The sequence below is a fragment of the Colias croceus genome, chromosome 13 (assembly GCF_905220415.1).
Source record: "Colias croceus chromosome 13, ilColCroc2.1".
Taxonomy (NCBI): Eukaryota; Metazoa; Arthropoda; class Insecta; order Lepidoptera; family Pieridae; genus Colias; species Colias croceus.
Window position 1 is genome coordinate 7,036,796 of NC_059549.1, and position 23,065 is coordinate 7,059,860.

General features: G+C 31.6%; 3 protein-coding genes and 1 non-coding gene across 8 annotated transcripts in view; 2 read left to right on the plus strand and 2 right to left on the minus strand.

Annotated features, from left to right (window-relative positions):
* Positions 1 to 23,065, minus strand: part of LOC123696837 — a 43,570-nt gene that overhangs the window by 16,705 nt on the left and 3,800 nt on the right. For 4 of the 5 annotated variants that reach the window (XM_045643217.1, XM_045643213.1, XM_045643216.1 and 1 more), the window contains exon 1: positions 973 to 1,209. The exons of the other annotated variant lie outside the window; for it this stretch is intronic. The gene's annotated coding sequence lies outside the window, so the exon portion shown is untranslated. Of the gene's footprint in view, positions 1 to 972; positions 1,210 to 23,065 lie in introns of those variants that run through there. 5 annotated transcript variants of the gene reach the window in all.
* Trnal-cag lies at positions 7,701 to 7,784 on the minus strand. The gene has a single exon. It is a non-coding gene; the product is annotated as a tRNA-Leu (tRNA).
* LOC123696839 (aminoacylase-1-like) lies at positions 8,223 to 17,003 on the plus strand. The gene is made up of 9 exons (XM_045643219.1): positions 8,223 to 8,372; positions 8,939 to 9,108; positions 9,956 to 10,124; positions 11,306 to 11,452; positions 11,753 to 11,823; positions 15,540 to 15,656; positions 15,965 to 16,060; positions 16,253 to 16,386; positions 16,758 to 17,003. Exons 1-9 carry the CDS (start codon positions 8,285 to 8,287, stop codon positions 16,960 to 16,962), a joined length of 1,197 nt encoding a protein of 398 aa, XP_045499175.1. The 5' UTR covers positions 8,223 to 8,284; the 3' UTR covers positions 16,963 to 17,003.
* LOC123696836 lies at positions 17,679 to 20,340 on the plus strand. The gene has a single exon (XM_045643212.1). The coding sequence runs from the start codon at positions 17,853 to 17,855 to the stop codon at positions 19,596 to 19,598; it is 1,746 nt and encodes a 581-aa protein (XP_045499168.1). The 5' UTR covers positions 17,679 to 17,852; the 3' UTR covers positions 19,599 to 20,340.

Here is a 23,065-nt window from a genome sequence, read left to right on the forward strand (position 1 = left end):
TCGAAATATATTTTATCCAGGAATAAACGCCACTTGGCCGCTTTACTGGTAAATAAATCAGCTGACGAATCACATTGTGTTTCTTATTCAATTTGTTTTTGATGTACGCAAGTCAAGTGTCCGCGGTCACGCTCAAAATATTCTTGTAGTAAAAGTTTTAAATCTGCTCATATACCTAAACGTGCCGTTTCAAAAATCTTGAAGACAACAAACTGAAGCAATCGTATTTTCGACTCTTTTCTAAGCCCCTTTTTCAAATCATCAAGGTTCTGAGATTAAAGAAAAGCGTGTTACAATAATGAGCTTTTAATTCGACACAAATTTTTAGGAAGGGCTAATTATATACATAGAATATTTACTTAAGTAGGACAAACAATATTATTTAAGTTATTTCAAATATTTATAGCTAACCAAATTATCATTGGAGATTTAGTTTTTACATGTACACATTTCCAGTGTTAACCGTTTAGCTAAGGAACCCTAAAAAATACTGAATACAATGCGTGCGAGTTTAACTCTCACATGGCTTGGTTTTATCTTTGCTCTTGAGAAGGGGAAATTTCATAATGTGCTTGTTTCACATTCAAGTTTAAAAGGTATTTAACCCACATTCTTATGAATAGAAAGATGTTTTGTCAATGCTTTTATTATAGCTCGTATAAAATATTATATCTCAAACTCAAGGTTTTATTAGAAATTCAGAATAGTTATAATTATCTTTATTAAGGTTATCATTTATTATTAACCCTATAAAAACTTACGTTCACCACACTATTATAAGAATTAAGAACCATTTAATGGGTATTTACCTTTTATAACGATAAAATACCTAATATTCAATTAATTATTTATTATCAAATTTGAACATAATAAAATACTAATTACTTAAAAAAATCCCAAAATTGGCAATTACTAATTTATTTGATATAAGTACTATTGATAAACTTTTCTCATTATCCACGTAAATCTCACCATAACAACTATTTGCACATCACTTGACACTTTTCATATTTTATTGCATTATTAAAAAAATATACATAATATTATATTTCCAGTCAAGTCATTTTTAAACACAAAAGTCGCGCGCTTTTCAATTCGAATTTGATAGATAAAAAATGTAACCACAGATAAACAATGTTTCGAAACTTTTTATTGATACGCGAGAGACGTTTGCGTGTCGCGATCGTTTGCCGACTGAAGTCTGCTGAAGCGTTTTCACGGTGCCGGTGGTCGAATACTGCTGGTCACTCATGGTGTATATCGATGATTTCGATCGTGATAAACGTGGTAAAGAGGTCAGGGTTTAACTTGGATCATAGATCAAAGAGTTTGGCACCTAGGTAATTGATATCTAACTCGTTGTTTACCTTTAATCAATTATTGTGGTTAAATCCTTTATTGAAACAATGTTATCTAGGATTTCATTATTGCTTTGTGATGATGGTGTGGTTTGTTTTTTATTAATTGAAATGTTAAGTATCCAATTTATTTAAATAAATTTATTTCTTTTTTTTTAATTCAAAGCCAGTACGTGGCAGTATACTTAGTAAGCTTTGCAATACAGATACTATTTTGAAATTTGAATAGGCATTTTATTATTTATTTAAGTCGGGAGACTTAATCCAAAACAAACATAGATATATTTTCTCACTTTCAGGAAACACAAACAATATAAAGTCTTGTCTTGTCATGGACTATAAAACTCCCATATTGACCCAACGATGCACAGTTTACGGTCGTTTATTTTTAATGTAGGAGCAGTTTTATTTCACAATTTAAAAGGTTTTGACCAAGTTCGAAGGAGAATGGTAAATTTTCATAATATTAATAATTGATTGTTATATTATTTTATTTTGTATTGTTTGCTAAGAGTAGGTACTAGCTAACTATAAGGATATAATTAAGCCGGCCATTTATTAGAAAATGATTTAAATACTACTACAAAAATAATTTAAATTTAAGAAACATACCTAAGTACTTACCTACTCACATTTTTTTTATTAATGTCCGCATACATAATTATTAAATTGCTGTCCGTCCGTCGTAGCGAGACTTACCTAAGCACCAGCTACGCGAAGGACATGTCTCTACGAGGCGTGTTTCATTGTACTTGGCTTGACCTTCGCTGGAATGTCTTTAATTATATTGAACAAATGAAAAGATATTGAATATTGTTGAGAAAATAGAAAAACAAAAAAAAGACAAATGTCTTGTATTATGAACTTTTATGTACTTATATAAATTTACGTGAGTTCTGTTTTACTTTTAGATCGTGCAAAAAGAACTTTAAAGGGCTTCTCTATTCAATCTTTATTAATTAATTTTATTTTTTTCTTCCAATTTATTTAAAAAATCGTATTTTTTACTCATTCTTTCTAATATTATCTATTAAATTATTCCCTTCATTCCTTGTATTACCTACATAATACATATAAATGCCTTATGCCATTTCTCGATTTAGAAAAAGCTTCAACTGATCTTTTGAAATCGACTTTAAAATTTAACAGGAAGATAAATGACAACTCACGGAAGGAAATAGAGTTATGATAGCCCGATATGAATATATCGACATAGAATTATTGATGTGATAACCGGGCATTTCCGTCGCGTATTATAAGAAGAAAAGAAAACCTTTCTAAGCCACGGCATACTTTTATCCTCAAACCTAAAGAAAGTCATATAATATTATGAACAACTTTGAAATCTTCTGACCGTCACAAATATAGCAAAAAGACCAGCTTTATACCTAAGCACTTATACCTAATGTTTGTTGTTCTCCGCGAAAGTACTAAAACAATAATACCAAGTAATATTTCCATCTGGTTTTGCATTAAGAATAAAGACTGGCGCTTATCCAATAATCCTTGTTCTATTTAAATACAGGTCCCGACTTTGTTTCACTTTCATTATATATTTTTTAGTTGATGTACCTACCTACTTGTTATTAAATAATTTTCCAGTGGGATTATGTTTTACTATTTTATAAGTACTTTGTCGGCTTGGGCATTAAGTGATTGGAAGCCTCCAAGAAAATATTATGAGCATCTTGCTTTACAAAACATGTGACCTAAAATTATTTAACGAAATATATGTAGGTACTTACCATAATTTGAAACACCAACAAAAGAGGTTTTAAAAATGGTAGCGAATTAATAAAAAAATAGGGATCAGCAACTGAAATACACTTCTACGCTTAAATAAGCTTCTCATTATTATATTTCCATGCATCCTGTTATTCATTTTATACCAGATCGAGAAACAATAATTAAATACATATTCCACTAATGTCTTTATTTATATTCTCATTTCCAGTTTATTTCATTAATGCAAGTTGTTCTTTATTATTTCCCTGTCCTATTTTATAAGACTACATGCGTACTGCGTAGGTACCTAATCAATTTTGCACACCTAGTTTACTCAATTCCATTGGCGCTCATGCCAGAATATATTACCTTCTTGTGACGAAAGAACACACACCAATCAATGATTGATTTGCGGTCATAACTCATAACTAATAATCGTTTCCAGCTGTTATCAAAGCTATGTTTACGGAAGAATATATAAAATTAAACCAAGGATGTTCATTATATAATTAATAATTTTTTTTTTTGTTCTTGGGCTATGTTGTTGTGAACGTCTTTAACACGAGAAACGTTAGAAAATAAATATTTTCAGAAAATCAAAAATAAAATTTATATCTCTGGGTTTTCCTATTGTTTATTTTTGCTTTTATAAGTACTTGTAGGTACTAGTAAATTATGATATAAATATACAAAACACAGGTATATTATTAATTTCGTTAAAACACAACGAAATCAATATGCAGTAAAGGCAAAGCGCCATCTCTATGAAAAGTATTCGTTTTTCATTTGCATGTCCCTTAAATATATTTGTGTACAGTGAAAGCGCCATCTTTGGATAAATCCTAGCAACAACCTCTAATAAACGTTTCCTGAAGAATTAAGTTTCAGTATATTTGCTGTAGACGGCGCGCTTGAAAGAAAATGACTCTACATAATATTGTACAACAAGTATAACTATAGATTAAGTTTAGATACAATCCGCATTGTTCAAATATTTTGGGCAAATGCTGACAAGTGTATTTGCATTCTTGTCAGTATAAATTATACAGGGTGTAATCGTTAAGTGTGCACAAGCGATTATTCCGTAAATATTGCAGATATCAAAAAACTTACTGATATCGATAGTACTTAACCTAATGAGTAAAATGGCCAGAAATTTTTTTTCAAAATAAAACGAGAAATATCCAAAAATGTTACATTAAACGCTCCCATACAATTTATTTCTCATACATTTTGTATTCATAGCAGATTTTCGAAGTGACGTCCTCATTGTGTAATACAATGAGGCGCTCTATTTACAGTTTCTAAATGAACTGCCCTTCAAATTTGCGAAATAATTAAAGAAGAAAATCAAAAAAAGAAAGAAAAATCTAAAATCTTTCATATTAAATGTACATGGGATATTCATATCTCATACTAAATGTATGGGAGGGTTTAAAGTTATTTTTTTTATATTTCTCGTTTTATTGGCCATTTTACTCATTACGTTAAGTACTTTCGATATCAGTTTAAAGTTTTTTGTTATCTGTAATAGATACTTACGGAAAAATCGCCTGTGCACACTTAACGATTACACCCTGTATACGCAAATATTAACAAGCAATTTAGAATTCAATATTACACATGTAGACTGTAGAGCTATTACATAAAAGTAAAAACTCTACAAGATATCGAGCAATATTTAATGTATTGTCATTAACACTAAAATTAAGTATCTATTGATTTTATGAATAGGACCATGATTCTATACAAACGCAGTATTTTGTAATACTGCAGTCTTTGGGGAGTCTCGATTCCCGGCCCAATCGACCTAGCCTATTCATCCTGCATACCTACCGGCAAAACACTTCAACATTCCTGGGCATTTTTATTGCTATTGCGGTCTTCAAAGACATCGTTATCTATACTTAATATTATAAAGCTGAAGAGTTTGTTTGTTAAAACACGCTAATCTCAGGGCCTGCAGCTCCGATTTGAAAAATTATTTCGGTTATTATTTAGATTTATTTATTTTATTTATTTATTTATTCCATAACAAGTAATTGACAGGTTTTACCCCAAAGCATTACATGTTTAGTTTTATACAAGATAATATTAAAAATAGAATACAAATTTCATTAAATAATTACCTACTTAAGAATCTAAAAACATTTGTTTTATACGCATTTAAAGAAGTATTAAATAAATCTGTCTCCGGTAGCAGAGCGAGTAACTCATTTACTAATTTTACCGAGCGTACCAAGGGGGCGTTACGGCCAGCAACAGTTCTTACGCCTTGCTGCACAGCAAGGAAATCACGACCCCGACGTAGTCCCAACCCAGAAGGAGCCGCTACGCTATAAATAAACTTTGGAGGAATTTTGAAGGAAATTCGTTCAAGTCCATATGGGTTATCTACTCTACCATTTAGCATCTGATATACATGCACTAGTAGAATGTATTTGCGCCTTGATTCAAGACTAAAAAAGCCTGTCATACCGTATACATACAGAGAAGGGTACATAATATATGGATAGTATCCATACATCTGCCTAAATGCAAACCTACAAAACTTTTTTTGGATTTTTTCTAGCATTAATACATATTTTTTTTCACGTGGATCCCAAACAATACAATTATATTCTAAAGTACTTCGGACGTATGCCTCGTAAAGAGAAGTAGTACATTTTATATCGGTAAAATTTTTACTAGTACGAATTATAAAACCGAGAGTTTTTAAAGACTTATTGCATATGTTAACGATATGCTCCTTAAATTCTAACCGAGAAGTAAAAGTAACTCCTAAATCTTTAATTGTTGTAACGCGCCGCAGACACTGTCCACCTAAGTAATATACATAGTTGATTGGCGTTCGAGACCGGGAGTAGCTCATAATTTTGCATTTATCGATATTAAAATACAAACGGTTTTCTACACTCCATTTCAAAACAGACTCAATGTCACGCTGCAAAGCCTGATACTGGGTATGATTATTTACTCCCATATAAATTTTGAGGTCATCTGCAAACATTAAACACTGAGCACTATTGACAACATTTGGTAAATCATTAATTAAGATTAAAAACTGGGTAGGTCCTAAGGTCGATCCTTGACTTATTCCTGATTTAGTAAAATAAATATGTGACTTAGATTGCCAATTTGAACATACTACATACGATCTTTTAAATAATTCGCAAAAAATTGCAGAAGCTTAGGGCAAAACCCGAATGAAGCAAGTTTATTTAAGAGGATATCGTTGTCTATTCTGTCGAAAGCTTTTTGGAAATCAAAATATGCGACGTCTACCTGCTGGGTTTCGTCTAGGCATGTATTTATATAAGTTGTAAAATTTAAATGGTTAGTAACAGTCGACCGCTTAGCTCTAAATCCATGCTGGTAAGTACCGATCTGATTTTTGATGCGATTATCTACTAGCATCTCAAATAATTTACCAAATGTTGAGAGAACAGCGTTAGATAGCCCATTTAACGAGGAAGACCAACAAAAGCCACCACTGCGGTTAAAGCCGCGGGGCACAGAATATTCATCAATATCATATTATCATAGAAAGATAGTGAGTGATAAATCATCGGCATTCGGCACCATTGCGGTTTCGTTTTGTAGGGAAATACTTTATCAATGTCCCGATAATAGACAATGCATCTGCGGTTCTGTTATAGGTATCAAAAAAGGCTAGGGAGGTCGAGGTTGTTTGGTACTGTATATTAATTTATTAAAATATACATTTTGTCCGTTTTGAATATAGCAATATAATTATTTTTAATTTAACTTTTTTATTTATACCACATTATGATAAGAAAAGTATGGTCCATTTTAGGGTAAAGATATTTTTGCAGAACATAATGAAAGCATTTTGTTCAACCAGTAAATGGTTCAACATAGTATTATATTCATTACGTTACCACCCTTTTATTAAATCTCAAATCAAAGTTTTGTTTAAATCGTTCAAATAAAAATTAACAAACCATAGCTAACAGTTAAATACAAAGTCTATTACTAGTGAAATATTTTTTATTCAAATTCAGAACCTTGATTTAATAAAATATCATCTATGGACATTTCTATTACATATAATATACCTCAATGTAAACCAGATGTTACATGTCAATTATAGTATATTGATAGCGAAGTATGGACTGCATAAATAGCTATTGGAGACGTGGTAACATTGGCTATCACCCAATATTATGTTACGTTATGGGCCGTATTATTTAACCAATATATTATAATAATTATTACTTGTGGCACGTCAGGCATGTAATATGTTTATTTTTTATAATAAATGTCAGCAGATTAAGGTAATAGTCTAATAAAGGTCAAATTAGTATGGTTCTTTTATTTTTTCGAGACATGATAGCAACAACATTTTAATGGTATGTAGTACCATTAAAAAAATAATTACAAAATGCTCGGGTAACATCGAAACCTACATTTTATTTAATTATTCCAAAACATGAGTAACAAATCATGAAATCACTGTGACCCAGTAAATATTTTAAATAAAACTTAGTAGTTTAAAGAAAGCAAATTATAATGAACATTGAACACAACAAAAATATACTGTTACGTCAGTAGTAATAGAGATGATGAAATAATTTATAATAACAAAAAAGCATTTGTCAGAAGTGGGATTCGAACCCACGCCCACAGAAGTGGACTGCGACCTGAACGCAGCGCCTTAGACCGCTCGGCCATCCTGACTTATTTATCAGTGTTGAAATTTATAATTAGTTATTGAAATATACTACAAATATTTTAGTAATTGATTTATCTATCTACCCATTTGAATTGGGAGAGTTAATCAACCATAATTTAATTGTTATGAACTAACTGCATTATATTATCTATTAACTTCTTTTGTTAATTAAGACAATTGTTATTAAGGTTTTAACAATTTTGTTAACAAGTTTTTAGCTCTATCGGATACACCGCTGAACGTATGGATTAAATTTGATATATGTATCTATCTTCTTACCGTAAATCGCAATGCAGAAAACTATCATAACTATAATTTATCCCGGCATTACGCTGTCACCAACGCGGACCACATGTTATACATAAATTATAACACTATTTCTGATATAATAGTTGAATACACCTCCACCTCCCCCGCTTGTGGTTATTAACAAATATAAATAAGCAAGAATAAATAATATTCATTATTTAATTTGTGTTTAAATTTTCGAAGAAGTTTCACCGTAATGTCGGATTCTGATATCGAACAAGCTGCGGTCCGCAATCTGCAGGATTATCTTCGGATAAGAAGCGTTCAACCGAATATTAATTACGGTATGTATATTGTGTGCGTGTTATCCCGAACATTTATTAAGTTAACGAGCTTCTAATTGTTTGAATGCTTTTTGTACGATACGGCCCGTTACCCTCGTTAATTGCGGTAACATTGTCCAAATAACAACTCATTTCTATTCATTTACGGTAACCCTTGCGAAAATTAATTATCTTTTCACAATAACTAGATTTAAGTATTACACTCTTTCATTGCACAGTATACATACACATACATTATTGTAATCTATACAAATACTCACTATAACTATTACGTGTTTGCACTTTATGAATAGCTGTAAGCTGTGTCTGCATTAAAATCGCAGTAGGTATACTTACAGTTACGCAAAAATGCAGTACGTTTTAGAGTTAAAACTTTTAGCTTTGTAGGTATTAGTTGTGCTTAACTTTTTAAGGTAGGTATATAAATTTTGTCTCTATTTCTATGAATCCTTACTTCAAGAAAATATTAGACATTCAAATTTTATCTTAAAACATTAACTATCTTTGCATCCTCAACAGCAGACATGGAAACGTGACTTATTTAGCATAGTTTAATTTGTATCTAGATGAATGTATCACGTATCTTCGAAACCAAGCGGCGACTTTGGGTCTGCCAGTGCAAGTCTACGAGGTGGTACCCAAGAAGCCAGTTCTGGTGATGACATGGGAAGGACAGGAGCCAGGCCTGCCCAGTATACTTCTCAACTCGCATATGGATGTCGTTCCAGTGTTTGAAGTGAGATTATTACATTATGTTTTTTTTTATTTTAATATGGGTTAATGGTAGTAGTAGAGTCGTTTCTTTTTGCTCTATATATTTGGAATTTCCCTTAAATTATGGGTTTTGCTAAGAGACAAAACTCAGAACTTTTACAACTTTAATAAATGGAATTGTTGATTTTTTTTCTTATCTAATATTATCTTAATTAAATCCGGCGACGCTGCGCTGCTCTTCTTTAGGGAAAATTGCATAGAATTTATCGTTCTCTTGGGAGCTTCTGAATAAAATGTTCGTATTTAAAATACTATATAGAAATGCAACGTTGTGATTAAACTTCAAGGCTATCCGTAGACTATTTTAAGGTATTTGACGACATAGAAATTTAGTTTTATTGAAACAATTTTATTATACAATTTATTAAGTAAGTACCTAAATATTATTCTGTTTTTAAATCTTTTTGAAAGAGTACTATCCGTAATATTCGGTCTTGACAGAATACCAGCGCTGTAGTCGCAGCTTGCTGCGACTATGGCAGAAAGCTGAGTCAAGACCCTTTTCTGGAAATGCAGTGCACACACAGTACGAAATTCTCAGCGAACATGATGTCTAATTTTATGTATCGTACTTTCTTTCTTGTACTATTTTGTGTTTTCTTCTTGTGTGTGTACCTTTTTCTAGGAATAAATGTTTTTTCTTCTTTCTTCTTCTTCTTCTAATAGCTTTAAATATTTAAGCGAAGTAACATTATTTTAACCAATCGCTTATTTATTTATTCGATAAGCGTTTGAAAGCATAACCATATTGGAACCTCAAAGCTATTTAATCAAAATCAAGATATTTAAAATGAAACAAAATTCAACAGAAAAGCTGGACATACCCACCATTTGAAGCCAAGATAGAAGACGGTGTAGTCTATGGTCGAGGGGTGCAAGACATGAAGTCCGTGGCCATACAGTATTTGGAGACTATTCGAAGGCTAAAGAACAAAGGAATATCGCTCAAACGGACTATACATTTGTCCTTTGTACCAGGTTAGTTGATGACAATTTACATAATACGAATAAATTTTTATATCAACCGTTGATTAGTCAGATATTTACATTAGAACTATTCAACTTTAGAAGATTTTACACAATTACATGTTTCTTAATTCTAACGATGACTAAACAAAAGTTTATTATAAGAAAAGTCTTCGCTAAGTTGCGGCTCTTATTTTTTATTTATATAGCTATATTAGTTACAGAATACGTAACCATATATTTTAGAACCTAGTATACTTATATTAAAGCATTTCTAAACAGACAATTTTAAAAGTCTATTCCTAAAGCTACCGTGAACTGTGAAGTGAATGATGCAAAAACGTTAGGTATGCGAATTTCAAATTCAGAACCGCATTCATTTTTTTATCCGTTTTCCTATTTCGAATTCAATAGGTTACCGCGATTGTTAAATTATATTTTTTCTATTAGGTCATAGGTAGGTAACTACCTAGAGGCAATGACCTATTATACTAGTAGACGCGGCATACGCCAACATCATTGCACTAAAAAACAGCGTAATTAATACATACCTACTTACTAACGCATTATCACCAATACAGTTGTTCTCTCTTTCACTCTCACGCACGAGACATAATACATGTCTCACTCATGTACTTCGTAATAACAACTGCCGATTAAAATACAAAAAGAACGTCCAGCCACGACGCTGAATGGTGCGTGACTAAGTGAAACTCGGGCACTTACCTGAGTTTTTTCTTGCCAAAATAGAGAGCGGGTAACGTATCTAGCTCTTTTATATATCATAGCCTAGAGGCACGTTATTTCATAAAATTCTGAAGACCTGCACGGAAAGGAATAAATTGGAATTTTTTGAAAGTGTGTGTTTAAGTACTGAGTGGCCTTAGTAGTTACTTAAAATTTAATAGTATTTATACGGATAGGTAATATGAGACCCATATTTATATAATATCTTCTGCTTTACGTCTATATTTTATAATCAAAGTGTATAAAATATAAGTAAATAAATATTGGACACTACAATATCTGCAAGTGTTTTTATTTAGTGATTATTATTGGTGAGGAGCGTATGCTGTTCATTCAAGACAAATTAGATAGTTTACTGTAACGACATGATAATTTAGATAAGAGTAATGATTGCAGGAGAGAATTAACGTTGTTGATACCAGCTACATACAGCTTCTATGTTTCAGACGAAGAAATCGGTGGGGCCAACGGTATGGGCAAGTTTGTCGAATCGGAACATTACAAGAAATTAAATGTTGGTTTCGCGCTTGATGAGGGTATCGCAAGTCCTACCGATGACTATATTGTTTTCAACGCGGAGAGGTCTATTTGGCGTAAGTATTACTTAGATAAAAATTATTTGGAAAAATGAAATTAATTAACTCTATTATTTAAATTGAAATCTGGCCTGGCAAGTCGCCTAGTGGCTATAGTCGAAACTTAAAAAATAGAATAATTAGCTAGGTAATAATCCTATTGACGAGGTGTTTTTTCGGTATGAACATTGGTGAACTTTTTACGTTGCAGAGATTCATTAAAAAAAAGATAAAAAAAACAATTTCCACGATCGTACCAACATTCTGTAACTCTTAAGATTTTTAAAGCACAATATAAATAAGAAATTCTTCTTACAGATGTTAAAGTGATTTGCCCCGGGAAGTCAGGCCACGGCTCTCTGCTGCTCCCGGATAATTGTGGCGAGAAGGTGAAACTCATTTATTTTGCGCTAAGAACGTTTAAACGCTTTCAACTTGAACAGATTTATTAAGCTGTTTAATTATTTTGTCGCTAAATATCGTAAGTATGCTTTTAATTATTTGTGAAAAGCCCAGTTAGATGTAGGTAATGCGAAAAGGACTTTAGTTTATCAGTTATTTTGATTCCTTCTTTAGTTTAGAAACAAGCACAGCGCTGCCGAAAACATACCTACTAATTACTTTTACTTTAGTAAGCACTATGTATAGATATGAAGTTCTATGACTTGCGTTCTATAATAGTTCTATCTATAATAGAACGCAAATCATAATAACTCCTGTTCAATTGACTAATTTGCAAGGAAATTGGCTACCGTAGCCGAAATGCAGTGAGGAATATTATTCATCATCTTTTATCCAATAATAGATACTACAGAATTGCTGAATGTTTCACTCACTTCCCTGCTCAGACTTGGTTCTACGTTAAATCTCTAAATTGACCAATTACGTGAAATACAGCTCCTGGGATTGCAAGTCAGGGAGTTCAGACAAATTATATTTTGCTGGATTGACACCGCGAGGAAATTTCTCATGAATAATCCAAGCCATTATTCACCAGAGCAACTATGTGCCTTTATTTTCACAAAACAACACTAAAATGGCCGATAGAACAAACAAATGGCTGACATTTATTGACACTATTAAAAAGGGTTTACTTTATATTATGATTATAATAGATTTTATTGTACGTTTTGCTCGCAGCGGCTGGCAGATAATATTAAATAGATACCTACTATTGTGATGTAAATCTGTTGACAACTTTGATACCTACCACATTTAATAGTACGGGAGCTAGCAACGTTAAAAAAAAAGTCATTTTAGTATAGTTGGGTTTTTGATATACTGTTTCTCTTGATATTTCGGTTAGAGTCCGGGCTGTCTGGCTGGCCGCAGTGGTTGCGTTTATTAGTGCGCATCTTATCTGCACAGGAAAATATCCTTAATTTAAAGTCATTTTTTAACGCGTAATTTTTAATCGTTTGCCTTTAGATAGATCCATCAGACATAATTTTTTTATTGCAAGACGTTTTTTTCGTTGTAAAATAGGTGCCATACGCAATTTTTATTTCAAAATAACTAAAATGTCATCGAAATAAGTGAAATTACATCAACATGAGTCCGCTTAAAAGGTAAGTAATAACTTTATTATTTATATTATATTATCCTTTTTTAATACTTATATTGAATAATTAGTAAACTAATATTTTTAATGGATGGTTTCATATTTATTACACTTTTGGGTATAAATATGAATTTGATGATATTTGTATTTTCTAGTGCTTGATTTTACGCGAGTATTATACATTTTGAAATTAAAGACTTGGGAAAATAATACAATGAATAAATCGCGTTTAAAATCCGTTAAAAAGTCTTTAATTTCTTGATGAAATTTGGTTTTTATCAAGTTTACATTAACGTCCTATTTGAGGTTCGTTGGGAAAAAGGAGGCGATATGGTAGATTGTTGCAATAAAACTGTAAATAGTAAATGAATATTATATATAGTATAAGTAACACAGTGATTACTTATCCTTCACTGGGACTCATGTTGATGGAATTTCACTTATTTCGATGATATTTTAATTATTTTGAAATAAAAATTGCGTCTGGCACCTATTTAACAACGAAAAAAACGTCTTGCAATAAAAAATGTGTGTCTAATGGATCTATCTAAAGGCAAACGATTAAAAATTACGCGTTAAAAAATGACTTTAAATTAAGGATATTTTCCTGTGCAGATAAGATGCGCACTATTAAACGCAACCACTGCGGCCAGCCAGACAGCCCGGACTCTAACCGAAATAGCAAGAGGAACAGCATATCAAAGAACCAACTATACTAAAATGCTCACTTGTCAACGTTGCTACCTCCTAGAATATAAGCAATTATTTAGTCAGAGTATAATAATTTTCAAGCATGCTGAAAAATTGCAATTCTGACTGTTCTCCGTATTTCTTCATATTACAGTTTTGTAGGCTTCAATCAAATTCCAATTCAATTGTTTCAATTAAAAAAATATATTTTTATAGTAATTTAAGTATATGTAGAGTTAGCATTAAAAAATACAGATAGGTACGTTATAACACCTGTAGTAGTCCACGTAAATATTCAAAACATTGGCGTAACGCCAAATGACTTGGAGTGCCCATTCAATGCGCGATTAACCTTGTTCCGTCAGATTATCCACGACTGAAGTACTGACCAGCATTCCCTAATCACATTATCTATGCATTTCCATGGAGAACAGTGCGTTCCAACCAAGAAGCTTCCAACCAAGTTGAATATTTAAAAGCTCTTTTTTCATAAATACATAACGATGTAACTTGAATGTTTAGTTTCCCGCCTAATGAAGTTTCGTATTATTTTATGATTTTTTGCTGCGTCTCGCGTGTTTATAAACTAAACAATTTCCATGCTCAATTTGAATAAAAGACCTCAATTTCGAAACACTACCTAACAATTTTCATGGGACTTATTTACAGTTAGTTATATCAACAGCTATAAGAAAAATTTTTATTCACTCATCGTTGTTTCCTTACTACAATATTTTCAGTTTTTATTGCTTCGCGACTCGCGTTACCATGATATCAATTGTTTCATCAATAAGTACATTACCTAATTGTGACGATCATGTTTACAATTCTCATAGTTCTGAACAATATATTATGTCCCTGTAACTACTAAGTTACTAAAATTATACAAATGTTGTAAATGCTTAACTACGTATGAATTTTAATTAAGTACATAATAAAAAAGTTTTTTTCTTCTACTGTCGGGGTAAATTTACTTAATAGTTGCGTCAGCGATTGCGTGAACATAAAACATTCTAAATTATTATACCTACAACCTTAATTCAGTTTAACAAATATTTAATTCAATCATGCCACAATAGCTTATGCCTTAGCTACAGTAATTTTCTACTGAAAACACTGAACCATATTTGGAGCAATCAGCAGCAAACAATTTAAAAAGTTAAAGTTTAAATTTTACATACATAATAAAACATTATTATAATAAGGAAATATTTATTTTTCTTTTCCTTTTTTAATACATTAAGAAATTAATACAGCAAATCGAAATTGTACCTAATCGAAACTGTAAATCACAGCTAACATTAATTAATACATATAAATACCCAACTAAGTACCTACCTATAAGTTATAACTACTTCAAGAATGAAAGACGTGAATTCTTATTTTTAATAGTTATAACAATTTGTATATGTGTATTTGTATAACAATCTAATATAGAGATAGGAAGGAGATAGGTAGCTAAAGGTTTTTATATAAGAATAAGAGAACCTGAATTTTGAAGAAAATTTTCAATTACATTGAACCTCATTGAACACGGAACTGACGTAGAACAAGCAACATATCAACGAATCGAAACTGAAAACGAAATGAGATTTGAAATGGAAATAGTATTCGCATTGTTTATCGAATCCACGACAATATAAACGACGAGAAATTTTATTTCACGATTTAACCGTCTCCATTGTTTTATCCCTTTTAAACCTCGACAGCCGTAATGAAGAACTCTTTTTGATAAGGTTTTTGAATTGAGTTTCGTCGTTTTTGCTTTATATTTCTATTGACGTTTTAAATAGAAACTTTTAACAAAACAAAGAAGTTTTAATAAAACTTGAATAATGCTTTTTGTGTCCACAGATGCGTTACATTATCGACAAGTTTATGGACTTGCGTCAGGAGTCGAAGAAGAAACTAGAAGATAATGCGCAGCTGACTATAGGAGATGTCACAACTGTGAATTTGACCATGCTTGAGGTAGGTAAAATCATGGTTACACAAGACTATTTTTACACAAGTGGCTTCATACCTACCCATAACATAAAAAGTAGTAGAAGGTACCACAGAGTAAGATATTATCTGTAGAATTCTAAAATCTAAAATAAAAATAAATCATATCGTCCTATTTTTGATTGTGAAAAAACCGCATCGAATTGCAAACCTCAGTGAAAAGAAGGCTGCGCATGATGTATAGGTACCTACAGGAAAACTTATGTAACATTTACTCACACGTGTTAGCCGAACAATAGTTTCTATTTATTATAATTAGGGATTTCTGCTTTTAGGGCGGCATCCAGAACAATGTTGTACCAGAAAAATTGTCAGCAAGTTTCGATATACGACTGGCTTTGTCCGTCGACTTTACCGAATTTGAAAACATGGTAAGAATGCTCGGGTATATGCCGATAATTCAACGGTTTTATATATTTTTATCTCCGGGCACATTATTCTATACCTGCAATTTATCAATATTATGTTCTGTCAAGTATACATATATACCTAGTAATAGTTATTTACATACATACTTATGTATTATGTATATGTACCTATATTTAGAACCATTTTTATTCAAGATAAAAAATTGGTGCAAGGAAGCTGGAGCTAACGTAACATATGAGTTTGAGCAGAAAGATGATTATGTTCCACCAACACCAACAAACGACTCTAATCCTTACTGGACAGCATTCAAGACTACGATAGAAAAACTGTAAGTTTCTTTCAACTGATTAAGTTTATGTAATTCTTCTGAGAAAAATGAGAAGTTTTAAATCTTATTATTATAAAAGTAATATAATATCATAAAACATGGGTTGGGCTGAAATTACAGCAGTCAGCAAATTGTGTTTCGGTAAATACTCTATCTACCTACATATTTAGTTCAATATAATATACCTACTAGCGGCGCTCGTGCACAGAATAGTTAATAGTATAGTACAGTGGCAGATATAGTCACTAGGGATTTTAAAAATATAAGTAGATATGTGGGTGAAGCGTTAAATCAAACAAACAAAAACTATTCAGTGCTATAAACGTTACGTTTTATTAGAACATATTTCGTATAAAAAGTTTTGTTTCCAGTAAAATACCACTACAACTTCGCACGTTCCCTGGTGGTACGGATTCCCGTTACGTACGTAAAGCTGGCGCACCTGCTCTAGGATTCTCACCGATTCGCCGGACGCCACCCGGTCTACACGAACACAACGAATGTCTACAAGTCTCAGTATTTCTTGAGGGCATTCGAAGCTATGAGGAAATTATCCCAGCAGTGGCAAATTCTTAAAAATGATATCTGTTTCGTAAATAAATGTCATTAAAATATAAGCATTTTTTATTGTGTTTTCATCTATTTAATTATTATTATTTATTGTTCAAAGAAAAGAACTCACAACTCCAACTCAAAGCTCTCTATCCGCCTTTAATGATCTAAGCTATCCGCCTTTGCCGAAATACGCACCTCCTTTCCCTGTTATTACACATTCCTATTCGATACAACTCCTTCCTTCTTAAAAAATTGTCTTCATGTGCTCATCTCATGAACTTATGCGCTCCTCTGACAATCTTACACTTTGTTGATGCATTTTTAACTATACTTTTATATCCCAAGGTTGTTTGGTAGAAATCGTTCCAAAGTGATAAGGCCGCCAATTTGAACGAACGAACGAAAAAATAAAATTCAGGTTAAATTTTAAACTTTTAACTTCAATCTTACATTAATAAAGTAAAACTGTAATATTCACTCAACTTTACGGATAAACGCATTTATTTTTTATTATAAACACCGTAAATGCGCTTTCCATGTTTGTTGAGCCCACAGGTTTAAGCCCATGGAAATATATTATTATATTTCCTTGGATATGCCCCATTTCGATTCACATTGTGAATAGCCTGTACTTGAATAATCCCAAAGCTACAAAAATCAATACAGCTGAACGAGACCGAACAAAGAAATGTCAATGCGGCTGTCAAGTGACAACCGTGTGTCAGTCTACAGTTTTGTGCGGTATTCGGGGCGTATAAATTATATTTATTGATTCGTCGTTTATTATGATATATTCTTTGTTTTATGTGAAAATGAAATGTGTTAATATTGAATTGCTTGAATGAGCTTCAAGTAATTTCCAATTTAAGGTTTTTAAATACGAGTCTGTGTTATAAACCAATTATTGCAAAATGTCTTCTCTACTCAATTTACCGGAGGAAATTCTCCTTCAAATTGTAAAATTATTAGATATGCCATCAATCTTTAATCTTTATAACACTTGTAATATAACGAGGAACATAGTTCGTATGTATGGAAGTGTGAAAATATGTAATTTAACTCACAATACCCTGGCTTCAGCTCATATTCTTAATCATGATTTAATGAAATATATATCACCCGCCATTCAAGTACTTAATTTGTCGGCTGTGGGAAATTTGAATAAAACAATATTACTGGCAGCAGCAAAGAGATTAAAAAGCTTACAGTCAATAGATTTGGGATACACAAATATAACAATTTGTGATTTTTTAGATATTCATAAGGCTTGCCCAACAATAAAGGAACTCACAATTAATTTTATATTTGAGAAAAAATATGTTAGTCTACAACTTTCTCAAAAGCTCTTAACACGGTGCCAAGAAACATTTAAAGATTTTAAAAGCATACATTTTATTGGATCTCAAAGTAATTTGTTAAATAATAACATAGCACCCGTAATCTTGGGCAAAGCTAAAGATCTTCACTTACAATTCACTATATTGAATGAAACAAAGATATCCTATATCACTGTTGAATGTCAATCAGATAATTTCTCTTTCAAAAATTTTTATTTATACTTTAGTCTGAACTCATGGAAATATGCTTGTACAAATTTTTTGATTGGATCGCCTTTGCTTCGTGATGACAATCTTTGTGCATGTGAATGCATATTTATCCTTAAACCTACACCACTAACAACTGAATATTTAGAAGTATACTGTTCCCCATTGTTCACTGACTTTTTTGCCAAGAAATTTGATATTGATGCAGGAAGCCTAAAAGAATATAGACGAAGTACAGTCCATAATGCTATGTTCCTGTTTTGGAGAAAGGATAAAACAAAATTTGATGATAAATTTTTCCAAAACTTGCTAAAATGCCTAAAGGCATATTTTCCCTTCTATTTTGAATCTACAAGTGAAGACCCAGCGCCATCAAACTATGATTGGTTTCAAACTACCTGTTTGGACCCTGATGATGACCAACCATCTGGCAGTGTTGTAGAACCGACATTCAAGAGAGCCAGAGTTGGACAACCTAACTCGCTTCTCAATTTTGATACTGTTTTTAAAGATAAAGAAAAAATTGAACTTACACTTTGCTTCTATGGTCTAAAAATTAGGCCTAGAACATTATCTCCATCATGCAACTTTTTATCCAAGCTGACTTATTTGTATTTGAAAGGAAAAGTACATTACAGTGGAGAATTCTTTAATGTTCTATTCAGATGCTGTGATAAACTGGAGACGTTGAATTTTGAAGCTCCTCTTGTAACATTTGTGAAGTCGATTGCAAGATCTCTGCCATTGAGTAAATCAATAAAAAACTTAAGAATAGTCACAAAGGACATGGATTTCGAAACTATGATCTCATCTTTCAGTCAATGTCAAGCTTTAGAAAATGTGCATCTAGTAGACGTATCAGATAATTGCTTTGAGATAACAGATCCTTCAATCATGTTTCAGAAATGTGCATTTCTGTATTGTTTTCACATTTACGTCCCAATAACTGATGCCAAAAGAACAAAACAAATGCAAATATTAAATAAAGCTAAATTAAAAGTGAACAAACCACACATTTCTGCGTTCATAATTAACTCTGAACATTATAATTTTGAAAATAATCCCTTTATTGAAGTTTTTAAAATGATTATAACCAAACCATTTCCTATGTAAATGTGTTTACAATTAAGATTTGCACATTCTCTGAGATAATATTGTCTCTAATTAAAATCTTGATGTATTTTTTGGTGTCTATGGTATAACAATTTTGAATATTTACAAATTGTGGGAAATTTTAGTACCTATTTGTGATAATCGAAATATTTCCTTCCTGTGTTTAGAAATAAGAATAGAAAACAGTTTTAAGTGCTTACAATATGTAAAAGATTATCACATGATAATCGTTTACATGTAAGCATGATAATAATAGTAACTGCTCCTTGCATTTATGACATTATTTATAAGGTCATTAAACATTTAAATGTCTATCTTTATATATATTAATGTGGTATTAAACATACCTATGTGTTAATGAATGTGCAATTTTAGTGATAAACTTTTTTCCTCCAGTTCTCAACTATAAATGTAACACAAAATGTTTTAAACAATTAACTATTATTTTGTAGTTCAAAAACTTATTTATGATAGTTATTTCTATTAAATCTCAGAAGCCAGCAACTTCTATTAAATGTTATACTTTAATATATCTAAGTCAATATAATAAGTTAATTAACTATACTTTATAATTTTTATATTTATAAACATTTTCTTGATGTTTTTTGGATAGTGTAATATCCAGCATATAAATGTGATAGATTAAGTATATTAATTATACATGTAGTGAACATTGAGATATACATATATGGAGGAGACACCACGAACAAAATCTGTGCGCCATTTTTTTGCTCTAAGTTTTAAAAATCAAAAAAATCTAGTTAGGTACTTACCGATGAAAGTTATTCCTTTGCACTTTTCCGTATTATTTGTATTATTTGTGCAATATCGTAACACACACGAAGGCATATTTGATGCGTTTCACTTTAAAACAAATAAAAAATGAGCGTGCAGTTACGCCATATGGCGTATGTTGAGCGGAACATAAGTGATGTAGGCGGTGTCGTCTCCATATAATATTATCTCAATGGTAGTGAATACTATTATAATACAGATACTAGACTCTTGTTGCACAAGTGATAATAATATAATTTATGACAAGCTCGTCATAGGTGGGAGGTTAAAATTATTAGTATTAGGGGACATTCCGAATTTAACATTATTTACGGGTATTGGGATAAGCCTACTATAGCTTGTTAAACAAGATGCTTCGATGTCTCGATTGGAGATTAAGGCCAAGAGCGCTCACTGATAAGCCAAAGGGATAATCACTAACAAGGAGTTAGGAGTTGTAGTGTGGTAATATAAATTTATTGAATTTACCACCGTAAAATATGCAACAAGAGACTAGTCAAGAATAGCATAGTACATAAGCATTTGGTGTTGTGAATTTTTGTGTTTATCACTTAAAAATGACTGTTAAAAATAGTTCAATGTCTCGATGGAATAAAAAACATATCAAATATTTTTTGTTTTTTATTGCGTGCCAAAACCTAAGCTGCTATAAAACAGTATTGTGACGAAGCTAAATGTGCCCGTGAGTTTAGCATCGACTGCATTACCTATTTCTATTTGTTTTAATGTAATTTTTCTTCCGCTTAACTTCTCCACACGTAATGTATGGTAAAAGGGACATGCATATTTAAGTGGTGTCTAGAATTAAATTATCTTTGTAATTGCAGAGCTACATCCTACACATATTTAAATCTGATTTGAAAGGATATGAATCTTGGTCCATTTGCTTTAATAGAAAAATATTTAAGTAATTAAGATTCCTTACACCTAAGCTATCGATTAGAATTGAATGAAAAGGTCTAAAGCAATTGTTACCTTGTAAAAACATCAGGCTATCATGATATTATATGAGGTATTCATTTAAAAATAAAAGCCTTGAAGGTAAGACTTTGTAATCGAATTGAATACTTTATTTTCTACTAGCTTTCTTTCTGCGGTTCCCTCGAACTATTAATTAATATTCTACAACCTGGATTTTCCCAAGAAAAGGTAGTATTCAGACATTATCTAAGTACCACCGAAGATACCTCCGTCAAATTTAAACCTATTTAGAAACGTGTTACGTTTATTTAATTTTACATACCTCACATATCCTGATATTAATTTCTTTATAATCCGGTCAAATTAAACCTGAAAATAGTATTGAAAGAAAGAAAATTCCGACACAGCTAAATTTTGGTGAAGACCTCTAGTTTAGGTAGGTTCTACTAGAGGTCGTCTTTTCTAGTTCAATAGTCCCCATGTCGCTTCAATTCGGGGACAAAGATCAAAATTTCAGGTTTTTTGAATTTTATCAAAAAATACTTCAGACCAATGTTGTAGATCTCAAAATTCTATACAAATGATTATTTCAAATAAATTTTATGTTAACTATTTAAGTACGGCCCATAATTAAGTATAAAACGAAGAAAAGCTCGTGAAAAAGAACTCAACCACATTTAAGCACTTGGATCTGAAGTAGATTTTTCTACAAGCAGCCTCTTATAACTTTTTAAAGGCTTGTTAACTTTTAATCGTTTGGTTAGGTAACAGTCCGCCTTGAATATGTCGTTTGTAGGCGTGTGTCCAGAAATCTAGGCGAAAAAATAATAATATTTTTGAGTTTATTATCAAATTATCAATAGTTCTGGGTCAGCAAAAATAAGAACTTAATTTTATTGGTAAGGCGGTGATTGATTTTTTTTATGTTAGATTTTTTCATAATACTACGCTTTGCTTAGGTTATATCGGTAATGTAGAGCTAAAATTATTTATAGAATATGTTGAGTACATAATATTTTCTGTATGATGAGACGATGAATAAGTCAAGACATGGATATTGAAGTTGGAGAACCAACCAATCAAAGGAAATACATCAAAATATCGGAGGCAAATATACATTTTCAGTAATTTAATGTCACGTTGTGGCCTGTGGGATTTGTTAGCCAGCTGCCATCTGAGGTTTCGACCCAGTTAAACCCTCCACTGCACATCACTTGTTACTCAAACAATGATACTTGTAAAATGTTAACCCCACTATAGCGAGAATTATTTTGTTATGAACTGACTGAGCTTCTAAACATAGAAGCATTTAAACATAAGAAGCACTAGAAAATCTTTTTTTTTTTTATTTACCTAGGTCGTTAGGTTGGTAGGTGCTTTCTATAACAACTAGATAATATGCAGGTCTATGATTTATCTAAATTTCTCAATAATATTATCTATAAAAAAGGATGTTTTGGGTCGTCGACGTCGACGAAAATAATTAATAATTATTTAGCTAAGGACTCAAAACCATATCGGATTCATAAAAAATAAAAATAGGTTCATGTCCTCATGACACACAAACAAGACAGGTTAGGTATTTTTTATCCCGTGTAGACCCAGGCGTATACGAACATGGTAGTTTTTAACATTTAAAAAATGCGAATGAAGTTGAAATACTTACCTACGTGTATTTCTTTACGCATTAAATTTTCACTACAGCCATACAACATAGCTAATTTGTTAAACAAGTACAGTCAAATATGTAA